General features: G+C 45.7%; 1 protein-coding gene and 1 pseudogene across 1 annotated transcript; both read right to left on the reverse strand.

Annotated features, from left to right (window-relative positions):
• Positions 1-1,423: 1,423 nt before the first annotated feature.
• On the reverse strand, positions 1,424-2,374 carry LOC119567862 (olfactory receptor 11A1-like). Its single transcript, XM_043527340.1, has 2 exons — positions 2,107-2,374; positions 1,424-1,821 (listed from the first exon to the last, which is right to left on the reverse strand). Exons 1-2 carry the CDS (start codon positions 2,372-2,374, stop codon positions 1,424-1,426), a joined length of 666 nt encoding a protein of 221 aa, XP_043383275.1.
• Positions 2,375-19,103: 16,729 nt separating this feature from the next.
• Positions 19,104-19,866, reverse strand: LOC119567861 (annotated as a pseudogene).
• Between the last annotated feature and the right edge of the window lie 201 nt (positions 19,867-20,067).

Consider the following 20,067-nt stretch of genomic DNA (forward strand, 5'->3'; position numbering starts at 1 on the left):
TTCGGACAGCACTTTCCGCTGCTGCTACATCAGCTTTGTTTCCTTCCCCGACTAGTGACTTTTGCCGTGCAGCAGCCTCCACCTAAATGGCCATCCCTTGTCCTGGGGCCCAGGCAAACTCTCTCCCCACCTTCAGATCCCTCTTCCAAATGCATTTCTTCCCCCATGATCCCTCAGTCAGTAACTCTGTTAGGAATACCCTTGAGATAATAACATAGTTCAGAAAGAGAGAGAAAGAGAGATCTTTTCTGCATGGACCATGGGCCTCAGGTTTGCCCCTAAGAGTTAGGTTGACCTAGCTACACTGCTCAGGACTGGTGATAGCACTTGGTTGTTGTCCCTGTCAGACAACGCATCAACATTGCCCGAGCTGGGGACTCTCCCTCCAGAGGAAGAAATCTCCAGGTGTTTCTCTGGCTGGTTTCAGATCTCTGTGCTCTGTGATGAGAGACCATTTGAATGGTCATTGGGCCAAAGAGAGAGTGTGTGGATTCATAACCTGGTAGTTAGCGCATTCACCTGGGAGGTGGGAAAACCACATGGAAGTCCCTGGTCCAATGATTATTTAATTATTTTAACAAAGTGGAAGAGTTTTGACAGGAGAGATGGGGACACATCCTGCCTCTTGTCCCCACCCCAAGCCCCCTAAGCAGCACCCTAACCACTCACCTGAGAGATGGGAGTCCAAGTTCAAATCCATTATCTGCATCAGGCAGAGTGGGGAATGACCCTGGGCCTCCCACATCCCCGGTGAGTACACTAACCCATATTCATGATGAGTTTTAGACTGAACAAAACCAGACAATAATTATTGAATGACTCTAGACACTGAGATTGAAAAAGTTAAAACTTTATAACTGCTAAAACACAAATTGTCTCCAGCACATGCAAAAACATACAAAGTAAACAGCCTTAAATCAAATTGTAGTATGTTCTCAAGCTGCATTTTTCTTTCTTTGCCGGTCTGTAGCTTTCTATAATTTTCTACGGAAATATTTTTTTCGTCAGTTTGAGTGTGCACGGTGAAATCAACACGTACTGATATTTACAGATTAAAATCGAATGCTTCTAAGCCTCTTTGTACTGTGGACAACAATTATTATATAAAGTGGGTACAATGGGTAAATTATATTTGAATTGCATGTTATTTTAATTGGTGAAATCCTGCTCCATTGAAGTCAATGGGAGTTTTGCTATTCATTTCGGCAGGGCCAGGATATCACCCAATATTTTTGACCCTGGAGAAGTCTTGATGATCTCACTCTATCCGGTTAGCAACTCCCTTCTTCTTTGCCACAAGTCATCACTAGCTATTCTGAAGAAATGACCACACAACACCAAAGAGAAAGATCCATTTCCCACATTTCCCACTCCTCAGTTTATTGCCATTTCACTGACAGTTAAAACAATGACCGAACAGTCTCTAAATTCTTGTGAAAGCTGTAAATTTACTGACTGCTTTTCTTAGGGCCTTTTTTACCTCCTTGTTCCTCAGGCTGTAGATGAATGGATTGAGCAGGGGCGTCAGAATGGTGTAGAAGATGGAGAACACTTTGTTCAGGTCTTGTAGTGTCTTAGTTTTGGGGAGGAGATAAACAATGATCAGGGTCCCATAGAAAGTTGTAATCACAATGAGGTGAGAGGAGCAGATGGAAAAGGCCTTTTGCCGCCCAGTGGTGGAAGGGATTCTCAGGACGGAGGTGATGATACAAATGTAAGATGTTACAGTTAGTAGAGATGGGGGCAGTGAACATACACCCGACAGGACAACACCCAAAAGTTTTATCAGACGGGTGTCGCTGCAGGAGAGATCTATCACTGGGGTTAAGTCACAAAAGAAGTGATCAATCTTACCGGGGCCACAGAAAGGCAGTTGTGACATCAAAGAAGTTATTATGGTAATAGGCAAAAACCCATTTATCCAAGACCCAGCTGCTAGCAGGACACAGAATCTGCCATTCATACGGGCTCCATAGTACAGGGGTTTGCATATTGCTAAATACCGATCATAAGACATTGCAGCTAAGAGATAACATTCTGTGGCTCCAAATAAACCAAACAAATAATATTGTGTGAGGCAGCGCTGGACAGAAATGGTTCTGTCCCCCGTCAGGAGACTGGCCAGCAGCCTGGGCAGGATGGTGGAGGTGTAGCAGGTCTCCAAGCAGGACAAGTTCCCCAGGAAGAAATACATGGGAGTGTGCAAGTGCTGATCAGTTACAATGAGTGTAATGATGAGGATGTTCCCTACCATGCTCAAAATGTAGATCACTGAAAAAAGAAGAAAGAGAAGAATTTGCAGCTCAGGGAGATCCCCAAATCCCAGTAGAATGAATTCTGTAGCCGTTTTATTGCTCCAGACTGCACTGGCCATAGGTAGTAGTTAAAGAAAATCCCACATCCCCTGAAAGAGAACGTAAAAATATATTTGAAGATTAACACACCAGCAGCAATTAATGCCCTAAGTTTCTTTTTTTTAATGTCTTCTGCTGGTCACTAGAGGAATGCAACCCAAGCTGTAAACTGACAGACAACTCAATGTCTGTAACAGATTTTTGATCTCCAAGAACAGCAGCTTAAAGACACTGTCGTTCTAGATGGACGCTGAGTTTTTGACACCAAATATCAGGCTAGGTATTCATCTGGTAAAGAAGTACAGGTTATATCAGCATGAAGAACTGCATGGAAAGCACCGGAAGTCCTTTTTATTACTGACCTTGGCACAGAAAGTGGGAATGTGCTAATAAAGTTTGCGGATGACACGAAGCTGGGAGGTATTGCCAATACAAAGAGGGACCGGGATATCATACAGGAAGATCTGGATGACCTTGTAAACTGGCGTAATAGTAATAGGATGAAATTTAATCGTGAAAAGTGCAAGGTCATGCATTTAGGGATTAATAACAAGAATTTCTGTTACAAACTGGAGACGCATCACTTGGAAGTAACAGAGGAGGAGAAGGACCTCGGAGTATTGGTTGATCACCGGATGACTATGAGCCGCCAATGTGATATGGCCATGAAAAAAGCTAATGTGGTCTTGGGATGGATCAGGCAAGGTGTTTCCAGTAGAGCTAAGGGGGTGTTAGTTGTACCGTTATACAGTTACCTTTATACAAGGTACTGGTGAGACCTCATTTGGAATACTGTGTATAGTTCTGGTCTCCCATGTTTAAGAAGGATGAACTCAAACTGGAACAGGTACAGAGAAGGGCTACTAGGATGATCCGAGGAATGGAAAACCTGTCCTATGAAAGGAGACTCAATGAGCTTGGCTTGTTTAGCCTAACTCAAAGAAGGCTGAGAGGGGATATGACTACTATCTATAAATATATCAGAGGGATAAATTCCGGAGAGGGAGAGGAATTATTTAAGCTCAGTACATAAGTTAGGGGTTTGTTACAGGAGTTGGTGGGTGAGATTCCATGGCCTGCGTTGTGCAGGAGGTCAGACTAAACGATCATAACGGTCCCTTCTGACCTTAAAGTCTATGATTCTATGATTCTATAACAACAATCTTTTATTTTATTTCTGTGCCGGCTTTAAGAAAATTGGTCAGGTTCATGGAGCTGCATGAATTTGTCATGTTCTAGAACAGGGGTTCTCAAACTGCGGGTCATGACCCCTCAGGGGGTCATGAGGTTATTATGTGGGATATTGTGAGCTGTCAGCTTCCACCCCCAAACCCCGCTTTGCCTCCAACATTTATAATAGTGTTAAATTTTTTTGAAATGTTATTTTAATTTATAAGGGGGGTTGCACTCAGAGGCTTGCTGTGTGAAAGGGCTCACCAGTACAAACGTTTGAGAACCAGAACATTAAAATATTTGGAAAGCCCATTCAATGTATTCTCTGCAAGGGTGTTTTGTTTGATCCCACCCCATGCTGCCCTGGTCTGCGGAATGCAAGCCATGAGCATCAAACCGTGATTTCAAAGGATCGAGCATTTACATGGTGAACCAGAATGGCCAGAGTTACACTATCAAGAACTCAAAAACAACCCAAAGATAAAATTCAGAGGTTTGAAAAGGGATATCCCCCTGCCTTAGTGTATAGGTCAATTAAATGGCTAATTAAATGGGTGGGTTGGAAGAAAACTGCTTTTTGCACCTACCTCTTAAGTAGCTTGTGCAGGAGACAGGATACTACACTGCGTGGATCAATGATCTCATCTGATCAAGCTGTTCCTATGGTTCCAAACTATACTCCTCAGGCTGATAGTTCCAAACCTGCCTTGGGGAGCGGGGTGCACAGTAAAGAGGGTATGCAAAGCTCAGCCTATACAGCTAAACCATTGTTAGCATCTATCTAGTACTAAATTTCTCAACAGCTCAGGGAGGCAGATCCCCTCCTGAAAGGCAAAACACAGCCGTGAGCAGAGAGGATGGACTTTATCAGCCTCTCACTCTTGTCCATCTGCAATTCTGATTTACCTGAAAAGAGTCGTGAAGGTTGACTCACCTCTAAAAAGGGTCTATTTCAAGCTGGAATCGTTTGATAGGACTCCTTTTTTCAGGATGAAGGTTCTACTGTCCATCTTCTAATGTCATCTCTCCATGTAGCTGATTTCCTTCAACAAGCAGATTCCAGTCTGGACGTCCTAGTTCTGCTGCGTGTTTGGTGTACGTTGTGCCTTGTCTAAAAGTGCCAGTCTCTGGTGTCTCATTATTTACCCTTCTTGCAAGAAGGTGAAATCTCCCAGGAGACTTCTGCAGATGGGATTTTTGAATCCATGTCTAGGACAACTGGGACATTGTTAAGAACGTCAAACTCTTAACCTCAAAGGGAACGAGTTGGAGGACATAGACTTTCTAACCTCAAAGAAAAACTCTTCTTCATTTTCTCTCTCTTTACCACATATATTAAATGCCCCCAAACTTTGTGAAAGCAGAGTTAAGGTTGCCCAGAGGTGAATCGTGCCCTTCCAGAATGGGGAAAGTCATTAAACTTAAACCTCTAAAAACCAGGCAGTGGAGAGTTAAAGTACACCTGTGTCACTGCAACACGACTTGAACTCCAATTCCTGGAGCAGGCAATAGCCATCACATCTAAGTATGTCGTGGGGGTGCAAAGGTTAAACCACCAATGGAAGTGGTAGGATTTTCTAGCTCTTGATGTCTCCAGATCAAGACCAGAATATGCTTTTGTCAAACATAAGTTATTAGACTCAGTGCAAAAGTGACTGGAGAAATTCTCTGGCTTGTTATACAGGAGGTCAGGCTACAGGGTCTGTCGGTCCCCTCTGACTCTGAAATCTATGAACCCATAATCGAGAGATGTGAGGAAGGACTAAGAGAATAGGGTGTTGTTGGGGGGGTGTCCCACAGATTTGAATTCCAGCCTGTGTCTGACTGTGCTCCAAGTGTGTTCGCGGTATGAGGCGTAGCTGTGTTGAACTGTGGAGGGATTTGCTGGAGCAGCTTGTGATCAGATCTGTTGCTGTGCTAGGAAGCTGCGCTTTGAGAGATCGATGGCTCATTGCAGCACTGAGTCCTGTCGGAGGGGCCAGTGGAACTATTTGGACCAGGCTCATGCACGGGGGACAGGAATAGGGGATGAAACACCCCCAGAGAAGCAGGGCCCCCCAGATCCCAACTGGGGCTGGGGCAGCTGCTGCCCATTCCCTCCTTTGTCTGAGGTGTGTCCCTCTCTGTCTCCTGGCTATTGCCCTGAGCAATGGGGCTGTGAATAAGAGGTGTCTCTCCTTACCTCCCCCACCCCCATACCAACCAGCTGGATGGGAGCAGGGGAGGGGAGGGGCAAGGGGTGGAGGCTTCACACCGGATAGGGGAATGTGGAGGTGACAAGCCCCCTTCCATCCACAGCCATGTCCCCCTTCCAGTGTTTCTCCCCTCCCCTGGCCTGACACTCTCCCCCACCCTCAATCCTCTCCCCTATCTCCCATCCACATTTACCCATGAGTCGTAGAGTTCAAAGCCAGAAGGGACCATAGGGACCATTAGGAGCTTTAGTCTGACTCCCGTATAGCACAGGCCATTGCATGTCACCTGGCTACCCATGTTTTGGACCAATAACTAGCATTTGGCTAAAGTATCTTCCGGAATTGCAGCCAGTCTTGGTCTGGAGAATCCACCACTGGTTTGTTCCAATGGTCAATCACCCCCACTGTTAAAAAGATGGGACTTATTTCTAATTTGAATTGGTCTGGCTTCATCTTCCAACCGTCGGTTCTTGTACTTCCTCTCTCGGCTGTCGTTACTGATGTTGTACAGAGGATGATACTGAATCAAATGCCTTGCACAAGTCTAAGTAGATCATGTCGCAGTTCCCTTTGCCAACCCAACTTGTCATCTCAAAGAATGAAGTCAGGTTAGTTTGACAAGATCGGGTTTCCATAAGACCATGTTGACTGACATTAATTATATTCCTAGCCTTTAATTCTTTATCGGTTGAACCCTGGATCAGCTTTTCTGGTATTTTGCCCAGGATTGTTGTCAGGACAACCGGCCTATCAGTATCCAATCACCCTGCTTGCCTTTTTTGAATATTGGCACAAGATTATCTCCCTCAACCCCCACCCCTTGCCATGGCCCCAAACCCATCTCCTGTCTCCCCCCTCTGCCCCACACATTCACCCTCACTCTTCACCCTCTAATATTTCCTAGCTCTGAATCCAAAATAAGGATCTGGAAATGCAATGAGTAGCTCACCTTAGAGGCAGGGTATGTCAGAAATCCCTTGACCAAATGACCCTTCAACTTGTTTGTCTTAGATTGCACTCGGTTCCATTGCTCAGCATGGCAGAAATACTCACTGGTTAGTAGAGTCTTTCCATTTCCCTCTGTTTGATCAAGGCTAATGTACTTGACAATGCTGCTAAAATAAAACCAGGGGCTGCACATCGATTTTAGAGCCCTTTGAAATGATGCTGTCAAACCAGAAATTTTGGTTTCAGGGCAAAACTCCTCACAGGAACCCTTCAGAATGCGGGGACAGTGCCCAGGGCCCATGCTCCGAGAACTGCCAAGGACAGGGCTCAGACTCACAGTGCACGGGTGTAACTTCGGTTCAGCAACCATCGCGTGTGACCTTCGAATTCTTGGGACAGCAGACCCACAAACGTTCACTCTCTTTGACCTGCTTTCCCGATGCGCTGACCTGGAGTCCCTAACGTAACCCTCAAGAGCTGTGACGCTTCCTGCGGGTACCCAGGGCTGTGTGGTACCCTGTTACCACTTGCCTTGAGTGTGAGGAAGTCTTGTGCCTGACGAGAATCTGCCGACCATGGGCAATACCAGCACTCCCCCTAGGCCTAGGCAGGCCCACTGTCAATCTACAGGCGAGCGATAGGCTTGCTCTGATCCTTGAGCCCTCCGGAGCATCCAGCCCCTGTTGCACTGGGCCCTCACAGTATTCACAGATCCGCGGCTTCCACAGAAGCCGTGCACCCCTCTCACCAGTTTCACCTCAGCTCGTGGCGGGTATGGATCAGCATTGACATTGCATTCCATGTCAGGGCCCGGCCCGAGCTGGGGGAGTAACCATCCAACCAGCGGACCAAATTCGGCGATGAATCCACTCATGTGCTGCCTGAGGCACGTCGTGCATATATATAAAGAAGACAACCTCAGCTCATCGCTCTGCTTTCTTAAAAGGTCTCCACCTCAGGGACTTCTCTTGGGGTTCCTTTGTCTTCGTAAAGGCCTAGGCCTGCACCTGGCCCAGACAGCAAACAGCCAGCCATCTCCCCGGATTGTCAGTGTTTGACAGCCAGCCGGTGTCAAGTGGAGTGCCCCAGGGGTCAGTTCTGGGGCCGGTTTTGTTCAATATCTTCATAAATGATCTGGAGGATGGTGTGGATTGCACTCTCAGCAAATTTGCAGATGATACTAAACTGGGAGGAGTGGTAGATACGCTGGAGGGCAGGGATAGGATACAGAGGGACCTAGACAAATTGGAGGATTGGGCCAAAAGAAACCTCATGAGGTTCAATAAGGATAAGTGCAGGGTCCTGCACTTAGGACGGAAGAACCCAATGCACAGCTACAGAGTAGGGACCGAATGGCTAGGCAGCAATTCTGCGGAAAAGGACCTAGGGGTAGACAGTGGACGAGAAGCTGGATATGAGTCAGCAGTGTGCCCTTGTTGCCAAGAAGGCCAATGGCATTTTGGGATGTATAAGTAGGGGCATAGCCAGCAGATCGAGGGACGTGATCGTTCCCCTCTATTCGACATTGGTGAGGCCTCATCTGGAGTACGGTGTCCAGTTTTGGGCCCCACACTACAAGAAGGATGTGGATAAATTGGAGAGAGTCCAGCGAAGGGCAACAAAAATGATTAGGGGTCTGGAACACATGACTTATGAGGAGAGGCTGAGGGAACTGGGATTGTTTAGTCTGCAGAAGAGAAGAATGAGGGGGGATTTGATAGCTGCTTTCAACTACCTGAGAGGTGGTTCCAGAGAGGATGGTTCTAGACTATTCTCAGTGGTAGAAGAGGACAGGACAAGGAGTAATGGTCTCAAGTTGCAGTGGGGGAGGTTTAGGTTGGATATTAGGAAAAACTTTTTCACTAGAAGGGTGGTGAAACACTGGAATGCGTTACCTAGGGAGGTGGTAGAATCTCCTTCCTTGGAAGTTTTTAAGGTCAGGCTTGACAAAGCCCTGGCTGGGATGATTTGATTGGGGGTTGGTCCTGCTTTGAGCAGGGGGTTGGACTAGATGACCTCCTGAGGTCCCTTCCAACCCTGATATTCTATGGTTCTATGATTCTATGATATGCTCAACTCGGGTGACTTTAATGGTTTTGGAACCAAAGAGTTTATGTCTCTCAAACTATCCCCTGTACAAACATCTTGCAGTAATTATGATGACCAGTGGGCTACTGTATATAACTGACCTAAGGGATCCCTGTAAAAGTCTATGGACCCCTCTGCAGTTTACACCCTGAGGTCTCTGTGTCACAGAGCCTTCACCCAAAGGGAGAGCGGGTGCTGTGCACTCGCCGAGATAAATCCTGAGCGACTGAGAAGTTTGGGGCAGAGCCGAGCCATAGTTTGAGCCCCAGCTGTTCTTCTAAGGAGTTTATTGGTTTTGCAAATGTTGTTGCTTTGGGGGAAAGGGGAGGTTTGTATCTCAGGAATCTCTGGTTCAGATTTGGAGCTCTAATGTTACCTAGCTGCCCCATGAGGCAGGGCAAATTTAGAAGCACTTAGATTGATACCTCTGTAAAGAGAAAGGGAAGCTCAAACCTAATTACAGCTAGGCTGGGCAGAATTCATTTAAAAAAACAATTTGTTGGGGCAACAGGGCCTCCTTGGTCCTCGTTCTATCTCAGTCTACAAACTACGCAGAGACCCCTGTGCTGGACCAATACTTTGTGCAGTTTATTTACAGATGGAGTCCCACCACCTTCATAAGATATACAGCTCCTATAAGAAGCTGGGGAGCACAGGCGCCAACTTTCCAATCTGCTGGGGGGTGCCTGACCACCGGCTCTGCCCTAGACCCTGCCCCCACTCCATCCCCTCCCCTAAACCCCCATCCCCACCTCTTCCTGCCCCATTCCGCCCTCTTCCTTGAGCGTGCTGCATCCTCGCTCCTCCCACCCCCAGAGCTTCCTGCACGTCGCGAAACAACTGATCGCGGCAGGCAGGAGGCATGGGGAGGGAAGGGAGGTGTTGATCGTCTGGGCCCGCTGGTGGGCGGGAGGTGCTGGGGGAAAGAGGGGGGCTGATGGGGGCGCTGCCGGTGGGTGTTCAGCACTCACCATTTTTTCCCTGTGGTGCTCCAGCCTCGAAGCACCCATGGAGTCGGCTCCGATGCCTGGGAGAGCAATCTCTCTTTCCCCTTACTACCTGCTTCCCTGCTTTCTACCTCCTTCCTGTGCCTATTTGTGGGCTCTGCCTAGTGGCTCAATTAGCCTTCCTGCCCGGACGCACCTACGAATTAGGCACAGCTCTGCTTTGTCAGCTCCATTCTGCAGGGCTTGACCCAGAGCCCGGACTCAGCCTTTCTTGCCTCGCACTCTGTCAGGGGGATAATACTGGTGTTTAGTTTCCAGCATTATTTTGAGTTTTTGATTTTCACAGTAATGCAAAATCATGGGAGGGTCAGACAATAATTGTTTAATGACAGCCAGCGTGGAGATTCAAACCAGTAAAGTTTTATAACCATTAAAACACCAATTGTCAACTCCCATGTCAAACTCCACAGAGACCATAACCTTAAATCAAACTCCAACACATCCTCAAGCAGCGTTTTTCTTTCTTTGCCTCTCTGCACGTTTCCATGATGATTGATGGAAATAGTTGTGCGCATATGGGGAAATCGACATCTATCAACATTTACCAATAAAAATGGACTCCTTCCAAGCCTAAATATACTACAGCTGGCACTGCAAAAACATCTTGTTGACAAGCAGATATGAAGCATGGCAGGCCAAACTTTCAACTGGTGTAAATCAGTGGCACTCTACTGATGTCACAGGACAATGTACACCAGACTCTACACCTCTGATTATTACAGTTAATTGGAAAATTAGGATTTTTTCCCATGGCAATTTTTACAGGAAAAATTCCCATTTGACATATTCTACCAGGAAACACCAGGGTGAGAAATGTTGAAAATGTGGGAAAGATTTTGTGCCACCGTCTCTCTCACACTTTACCGTTTCCCAACATTTTCCAGGTAGGAAAAGTGAAAATGCTACTTACATGCACAACTTAAGTAACTTTTGCAAGTTGGAAAACAGACAGGAAGTGCAGAAAATCCCACAATTTTGAAACAAATAATTTCAGAAATACCAACAAATGTTCAGCTTTTTTTTCCAGAAGAAAAAATGGCGTTGAAAGTCTGGAAGAGGAACAATTTCAATGAAATATTTCTGTAAATAAAAAAGTAAAAGAAAAAATTGATTAAACCCTAATTTTCCAATGCACATTTTTTGGTTGGACATTTTTGGGCCATCTGTACTGTAGAGAATTAGGTTTTCATATATTATCGCATGAATTCCAAAAGCCCAATAGACATTATTGACCAAAAGTACCTTCAACCAGTTAACAGTGCTTCACCCAAGGCACCATTTAAACTGCAAGTACCTCCCTGACCCATATGTAGGACATCAGAACGACTGATCTATTGTTGCCATGACTTTTTACATACTGTTAATTTTCAAAAAACCCTACTTTGATTTACTGTGAATTTACTATCAAAGTTCAAAACTAATGAGAACTAATCACAAGATATTTGACTGAATCAACACTTGTGAAAGTCAATGCTCTGCTGGAATAAGGACTCAGCTCAAAGTGACAAGCTGTTTCCTACCCCCCTTCTTCAGACTGGGGAGTGTGGCAGCTGTTCTGCTAGGGTGGAATCCTGCCCTATGCTTGGTACCCCATTGAAGTTAAAATGCAGGACGAGGTCCTTGCTCTCCAAATTGCGATTGAAATCTATGGGACCATTTGTTTAGTGAGGCTTGGATTTTCAAATGGGCCAAAGGGAGTCAGGAATCCAAACCCCATTAAAAATGTGTGGGATAGATCACCTAATTCCTCTAGACCACTTTGAAAATCACAGCTGTAAGTCATTATCTAATGGGCCTGAATTACCACTGCTTTGTTCCACTTTGTGCTGTGTAACTCCATCCGTATTCAGTGGAGTCACATAGACATAAACCTGGAGTAGCACAGTGGGGAACCAGGCCCCATAGGAGTCACAGAATCAGGCCCTGAGTGAGAAGTCCAGAATCTAGCCCTGTAACATCAGTGCAATTGGGACCCCAAGATGAGATTTTCAGAGTTACCCAAGGGATTTGGAGGCAAAATTTCCATCACATTTGATTGGAACTGCACATCCAATGCCTTTGGTGGCTCTGAAAATCTCCTTCCAAGGCTGACCAGTGCCCCAGTGAAGGTCACTACAGAGTCTGCAAAGGGGTGCTCAATATGCCTATTCCCTGACATTTATGACCCATCACTCTCCTCAAAACCTCTTTCACTTCCATGTTCTGCACGCTGTAGGTAATGGGGGTCAGCATGGGGGTGAAGACTCCATCCAGCATGTCCACCAACCTGTCCTGATCCAGCGAGAGGCTGGATGAGGAACATATGTAGCTGAAGACGGTGGTGCTGTAGAACTGATGTACCACCATGAGGTGTGAGGAGGCGCAAGTGGAGAAGGCCTTGTGTTGCCCTCTGCTGACTGGATGATCCAGAGGGTTAGGATGTCGGAGAGCAGGGTGACCAGAAAGGCACCCAGGCCGAATATCCCCCCTACGATGAGGGCCACCATCTCCCTGAGGTACGTTGAAGTGTAGGATGAAGCCAGCACTGGGGGAATGTCACAGTAATATTGGTTGATTTTGTTGGAGTGGCAGAAAGGCAGGGTGCAGGTAGACACTGTGTGCAGGAGGGAGTTGAGGAACCTGGTGAGCCACGTTCCTGGCATTCATCAGAATGTGGAGTCTCTTGTTCCTAATGACCATGTACTGCAAAGGGCTACACATGGCCACGTACCAGTCATAGGCCATCACCGCCAGGAGGAAAACCTCCCTCCCTGCTACAGCCACCAGGAAGTTGACCTGCAAGATGCAGCCAGTGAAGGAAATTATGTTGCTCTCTGACAAGAGGTTTTCCAGCATCTTGGGTGTGGTAGCAGTGGGGCAGCAGATGTCTTACCAGGAGAAGTTGCGGAGGATGAAGTCCAGCAGGTTGTGCAGCTTAGCCTTGGTCCCTATGGTTAGGATTTGAGGCCATTGCCAGTGAGGGTTATGAGGTACATCAACAGAAAGGCACTAAAAAGAGAGACGCAAATGTCTGGGCGATCGGAAAGTCCCATAAAGACGAATTTGGCCACGATTGTCCCATTGTCCGTTTCTCTGCTTGAAGAGGAGCTCGCCTGCAAGGGGGTAAATGAAAGCTATTTCATTATGTGAAACTCTGTGCATGGGAATGACGGATGGTCTTTGTGTTAAGGCAAAGGAGTGGGAGATGGAAGACCTAGGCTCTCATCCACAGGCATGTCTCCACCTGTCTCCCGCCAATAATAAACATTCTTAGACTGATCCATTCTGGGTGGTTTTTTTTAACCAAATTGAAACTCAGTTAGACATGAAACACTCTCCTCCTTGGCTGTTTCAGTGGTTCATGGGCATTGTAGTGTGGGTGCCTCATGCTCTCATTTTCCTTTCTGAGCTGGACCCCCTGGCTTGATTACATCTCACCTGATCGACTGCAATGGAGGCACAAACAGGGGAATCTCGACTAGGCGTAGAGAAGTTATTTGACCTCTGTATTTGGAACTGGTGTGTCCATCGCTGGCATCTTGTGTCCAGTTCTGGTGTCCACAGTTCATGAAGGATGTTGGTAAATTGGGAAGGGGTCAGAGAAGAGACACAAGAATGACCAAAGGATTAGAAAACCTGCCTTAGCGATAGACTCAAAAAGCTCAATCTATTTAGCTTAACAAAGAGATGTTAACGGGTGATTTGATCACAGTCTATAAGAACCTACACGGGGAACAAATATTTAATAATGGTATTAGACCCGCAGTAGGGGCCTCCATATGGTATGGGGGAACAGGCAGGTACCGGTCACAGTATTGGTATATAATACTCTAATATATAATATTGGTACTCTTTATTGCTTACAAAATAAACCTCATTCATGCCACATTCATACCCCAAACATACAACACCAGAATACGCAGATCAGAATGAAGTCCCGATGGCTAGTCGAGGTTCAGCCAGACCAGATCAGATCAGATGCGGGGAGCTGGCGGAAAGACCACATCTATTTCCAAACAGGGCTCTGGGGTTGTTGAAAGACTCCAGATTTCAAATGTGTGAAACATCCATTTATTATCCACTTTGTGACATCATTAGTTGTTTGTCTCTGATGTTTGGGCCTTTCACCCTGTCATAAATATAAAGGGAAGAGTAACAACCCTTATGTATGCAGTAACCTAAAATCCCTCCTGGCCAGAAGTACAGAATCCCCTTACCTGTAAGGGGTTAATCAGTTCAATTAACCTAGTTGGCACCTGACCAGAAGGACCAATGGGAAAAGAATATACTTTCAAATCAGGGGGGCAGGGAGGTTTTGTTTGTGCTCTCTTTGTTTGGTTCCCTCTCAGGACAAAGAGAGAGACCAAGCAGGTAAACCAGCTCCTAAAAAGAACCTGAAATAATCCATCTAAAATTACAGCAATTGGAAGTAATAGCAAGGAAATGTGTTAGATTATCTTTTGGTTTAGCTTGTGAATTTTCCCTATGCTAAGAGGTAATTTTATTCCTGTTTTGTAACTGGGAAGCAGAGTCAGAGGGGAATTCTCTGTGTTTTAAATCTTTTTATTTACCCTGTAAAGTTATCTTCCATCCTGATTTTGCAGGTGTGATTCTTTCACTTTTTTTAAAATAAAATTTGTCTTTTAAGAACCTGTTTGCTTTTCAGTGTCCTAAAAACCAGGGATTTGGTCTGTGCTCACTTTGTTAACCTATTGGTTGGTATATTATTCTCAAGCCTCCCCAGAAAAGGGGGTTAAGGGGCTAGGGGGGATATTTTGGTGGGTATAGGGCTCCAAGTGGCCCCTCCCTGAACGTTTATTTAAATCACTTCGTGGATACTGTCCAAGGACAAGGAAAGGAATTTGTGCCTTGGGGAAGTTTTTAACCTAAGCTGGTGGAATGTAAACTTAGGGGGTCTTTCATGCAGGTCCCCACATCTATACCCCAGAGTTCAGAATGGGGAGGAACGCTGACACACCCACAGCTCAGTTCAGGCAGGCCACCATGATCCAAGGCATGCCATTTCCTCCAATTCTTATACATTTTTATAGCAGTCCAGCTGGTTCCTTATTTGCTGATTCTTCATATATTTCCCAGGGACATAACAAAGTTGTTTTGTACAAATCGTCCTTACCCACTTGAAATCTTAAGTTCTTGCTTCAGTTGCCAACACGCAATACATGTATTTGTGTCAAACACACTCCATCCACACTATGCCTTGATGGCCTATAGCACATTACACGGATATATGGATACTGGGATATCTACATATAGATATATATAGATCTACACATATCCCAACAATGGGTGTGACACCCTGGAACCCCAATATTCACCACCGTCATGTAATTAGGATATGTTTTTCACAAAGTATGCCTTGTGAGGTATCATTCTAAAAGCCTTGATCTGCTAGACATTAATATCTCATTGGATTGTATGTGTTATTGTCATATGTGAAGTTATGAAATTTGGCTATGTATGTGTTACTGAAACAGGTTGTGAACAAGCAGAGTTTCAGGTACAACAATAAAAAGGCCAAACAATGTTATTGGATTAATAAATGCACAAAAACAAGGATTACCCCAGGAACTGTGTAAAATAGAAACCTCTCAGAGACAGCACTACAGAATGGGGACTGTTTGACCCATGTCACAGCACAAGAGCTTTCCAGAAAGTGGGAAGAAGATATAAAAGGGGAGAAATGACATCATGATGGTATCTCACTCTCCCTAGAACACCTGGAACACCTGGAAACACCTGGGAAACCCAAGCTGCAAAACCAAGGCAGCTTGTGCCTTAAGAGTCTGCCAGCCAGTTTATCACTCAGGATGAGAATTTGTTATTTCATATCCTTCTTATCTCGTATGTTAAGATCAGTTTGCGGTTTTGTTTATTTACGAAGGTAATCTGCTTTGAGTTGTTTGCTATCACTTATAATCACTTAAAATCTATCCTTTTGTAGTTAATAAACTTGTTTTTGTTTTGTCTAAAACCAGTGTGTGGAAATCATAACTGGGCGGCAGGAAGCTATTGCATATCTTCCTCCACATTGAGGCAAGGGGTGAATTTCATGAGCTTATGCTGTACAGTTCTCTGTGCAGTGCAAGATGGTATGATGATGGGTTTACACTCCAGAGGGGAGTGCATGCCTTAGGAGTTGGGAGGTGCCTTAGCTGAGCCTTCCCATGCAGAGCTGATTTCAGCATCTGTGTGTAGCTGCAGTTGGGTGTGTGTCTATCTATCTGTATGTGTGCTGGAGGGGGATTGAGGGCCTGTCACAGCAATACAGTGTAAAGGGAGCCCAGGCTGGTGAGTCAGGAGGGCTCAGTGGTACCCCATTTCTAGGTGGCACCCTAGGGGGAACCCGTCAGAATGGGCTTTTCAATCAAGCAGACAAACGGCTAACAAGATCCAATGCCTGAAAACTTAAGCTGAACAAATTTAGACTGGAAATAAGGTGTGCATTTTTACTAATGAGGGTAAACCACCATTGGAAGAAGTTATCAAGGGTCATGGTGGATACTCCATCACTGACATTTTAAAATCAAGATTGGGATTTTTATTAAAAGATGTGCTCTAATTCAAATAGGAATTACTTGGGGGAAGTTTTATGGCCTGCGTTATGCAGGAGGCCAGACTAGATGACCACAGTGGTCCCTTCTGGCCTTGGAATGTGTGTATGTTTGAATGGTGCCAGCAGAGGGGCGTCCTCACTGAATCATGGGAGACTCACAGGAGTCCAGCCCAGGAGCCCAGCCCCCAGAGGAGAACGAAGGAGAGAGGCACCTGAACGACAGCTTCCATGAATTGTTGTGGCAGCTCAGTTGGATGCCAGTTGATGGCCAACAGCCCTGCAATAAAATGCTGTGTCTGGGTTGGACAAACTGCCATTTTCATTTCAAATCCTCCTGATCCAGAATAAAATATTTCTTTCCAATTCTCCCTCAGGAGAAAAACCCTGAAACTGTTTGGTTGAACTTCCTGTGGAAAATGTTGATTCAGCCAAACTGCATTTCCTGTTGAAAAAGCATTGTGATGGACAGTTCCCAAGCAGCTTGCTCCGTTTGCTACGCTCCTCCACTCACATAGCAGAATATCTTGTTTTCATCATAGAGTTGACTACGTATCTTGTTTGCAGTCCAGCCACTTATCAGATATCTTCGTTCTTCTTAATGCACAGCTTTGATTGACTTCTCTCCCTGGCAGCTTTCTCTCCATTCTTAATTTAAATAATATCCCTCTAGATTTTGTTTTAGAAACTCCTAAGCTAGCAGTTTGATTCCCCTCTGTTTATGGGAGGGGCTCTTCTGTTGGTACTTGCTTTCTCCACAGATTTTTAAACCTCTCATCTCCAGCATCTTCTCAGTCAGGCAATAGGACATGACAACCTGCAACCTCGTGTCACCCACTCTTCCCTTTTAGTTGTCTCTGCATTTCAGTGACAGCTACTGAAGAAGAGTTTGAGTTCAGCTCTCTCCCTTCCCAGTATAACCCACTATAACCAAGGAACTCTTTTGCATCCCTGCCAGGGGGTACCGCTTTTGCCAACACACCCACCCACCCCCTTTCAAATGGCCCAAGTTAAACACGGTGATATGCCACAAACTAACAGCATTCTGCTTCCATTTCAGCAACAAGACAGCACTATTCCCAAGGATTTGTTCTTTACAGACGTGCGGTCACCTAGGGACACTACCTACTAATGGGCTAGAAGACGCATTTCAAATATGTGGCCGCATGGTCCTTGCAAACAAGCACTGGCTTGGGTATCTGGAGAGCTGCGTTCTGTTCCCAGCTCTGCTATCTGATGTTGGGTCTCTGTTTCCCCTTTCGCCTCACAGTCTGGGATTTTCAGTCCCCCTCCTATGAAAATCCCAGGTTAGAGCCATGCGAGTAACAAAGTGGTTAACAAAGAGGAGGATTTCTCATCTGTCTCCTGTGAATTCACTACCAGCTCCAGAAGCTAATGAGGAGCGGCTCTGCGGGAGCCCCAGGTTAAATGTCAGCAGCACTCCATTGCCCCCTCCTTTTACTGCCTGACGTCTACCTGGCTGCTCATCTCTCTCCTCTTCGGACAGCACTTTCCGCTGCTGCTACATCAGCTTTGTTTCCTTCCCCGACTAGTGACTTTTGCCATGCAGCAGCCTCCACCTAAATGGGCATCCCTTGTCCTGGGGCCCAGGCAAAATCTCTCCCCTCCTTCAGATCCCTCTTCCAAACGCATTTCTTCCCCCACGATCCCTCAGTCAGTAACTCTGTCAGGAATGCCCTTGAGATACTAACATAGTTCAGAAAGAGAGAGAAAGAGAGAAAGGCAATGGACTTCCTATGGTATCAGTCAGGCATTACCTTAATCTGTTCATTCCTTCTACACTCCATCTGTCTCCGTGGCCTGCTGTTACCTGCCCCACCAACTTCTCTTGTCTCAGTTCAAATAGGGAGATCTTTTCTGCATGGACCACGGGCCTCAGGTCTGCATCTAAGAGTTAGGTTGACCTAGCTACACTGCTCAGGACTGGTGATAGCACTTGGTTCTTGTCCCTGTCAGACAACCCATCAACATTGCCCTGGCTGGGGACTCCCCCTCCAGAGGAAGAAATCTCCAGGTGTTTCTCTGGCCAGTTTCAGATCTCTGTGCTCTGTGACGAGAGACCATTTGAATGGTCATTGGGCCAAAGAGAGAGTGTGTGGATTCATAACCTGGTAGTTAGCGCATTCACCTGGGAGGTGGGAAAACCACATGGAAGTCCCTGGTCCAATGATTATTTAATTATTTTAACAAAGTAGAAGAGTTTGACAGGAGAGATGGGGACACATCCTGCTCCTTGCCCCCACCCCAAGCCCCCTAAGCAGTACCCTAACCACTCACCTGAGAGATGGGAGTCCAAGTTCAAATCCATTATCTGCATCAGGCAGAGTGGGGAATGACCCTGGGCCTTCCACATCCCTGGTGAGTACACTAACCCAGTGGTTCCAGGTCTTCCAGGAGGGACATGAACTCATCTAGAGATTTGCCATGTTTTACGACAGGTACACAAAAAAGCATTAGCAAAGTCAGTACAAACTAATATTTCATACAGCCAACGTCTTGTTTATACCGTTCTGTGCACTGTACACTGAAATGGAAGTATAAGATTTATATTCCAATTGATTTATTTTATAATTGTATGGTAAAAATCAGAAAGTCAGCAATTTTTTTATATAAGAGAGTGCTGTGACACTTTTGTATTTTTATGTCTGATTTTTACAAGCAAGAAGTTTTGAAGTGAGGTTAAATTAGAGGGTATGCCAGGTAAATCAAACTCCTGAAAGGAATTTACTGACTGCTTTTCTTAGGGCCTTTTTTACCTCCTTGTTCCTCAGGCTGTAGATGAATGGATTGAGCAGGGGCGTCAGGATGGTGTAGAAGATGGAGAACACTTTGTTCAGGTCTTGCAGTGTCTTAGTTTTGGGGAGGAGATAAACAATGATCAGGGTCCCATAGAAAGTTGTAATCACAATGAGGTGAGAGGAGCAGGTGGAAAAGGCCTTTTGCCGCCCGGTGGTGGAAGGGATTCTCAGGATGGAGGTGATGATACAAATGTAAGACGTTACAGTTAGTAGAGATGGGGGCAGTGAACATACACCCGACAGGACAACACCCAAAAGTTTTATCAGACGGGTGTCAGTGCAGGAGAGGTCTATCACTGGGGTGAAGTCACAAAAGAAGTGATCAATCTTACCGGGGCCACAGAAAGGCAGTTGTGACATCAAAGAAGTTGTTATGGTAATAGGCAAAAACCCATTTATCCAAGACCCAGCTGCTAGCAGGACACAGAATCTGCCATTCATACGGGCTCCATAGTACAGGGGTTTGCATATTGCTAAATACCGATCATAAGACATTGCAGCTAAGAGATAACATTCTGTGGCTCCAAATAAACCAAACAAATAATATTGTGTGAGGCAGCGCTGGACAGAAATGGTTCTGTCCCCCGTCAGGAGACTGGCCAGCAGCCTGGGCAGGATGGTGGAGGTGTAGCAGGTCTCCAAGCAGGACAAGTTCCCCAGGAAGAAATACATGGGAGTGTGCAAGTGCTGATCAGTTACAATGAGTGTAATGATGAGGATGTTCCCTACCATGCTCAAAATGTAGATCACTGAAAAAAGAAGAAAGAGAAGAATTTGCAGCTCAGGGAGATCCCCAAATCCCAGTAGAATGAATTCTGTAGCCGTTTTATTGCTCCAGACCGCACTGGCCATAGGTAGTAGTTAAAGAAAATCCCACATCCCCTGAAAGAGAACGTAAAAATATATTTGAAGATTAACACACCAGCAGCAATT

This window comes from Chelonia mydas, chromosome 13 (assembly GCF_015237465.2).
Source record: "Chelonia mydas isolate rCheMyd1 chromosome 13, rCheMyd1.pri.v2, whole genome shotgun sequence".
Lineage (NCBI taxonomy): Eukaryota > Metazoa > Chordata > Testudines > Cheloniidae > Chelonia > Chelonia mydas.

What these genes read in the sequence shown, in the direction of transcription:
- LOC119567862 (XM_043527340.1), bottom strand. Translation starts at nt 2,374, where the DNA reads ATGGCCAGTGCAGTCTGGAGCAATAAAACGGCTACAGAATTCATTCTA. An exon ending in GCTGGCCAGTCTCCTGACGG is followed by an intron (nt 1,822 to 2,106) that starts GGGACAGAACCA and finishes GTGACTTAACCC; the next exon opens with CAGTGATAGATCTCTCCTGC.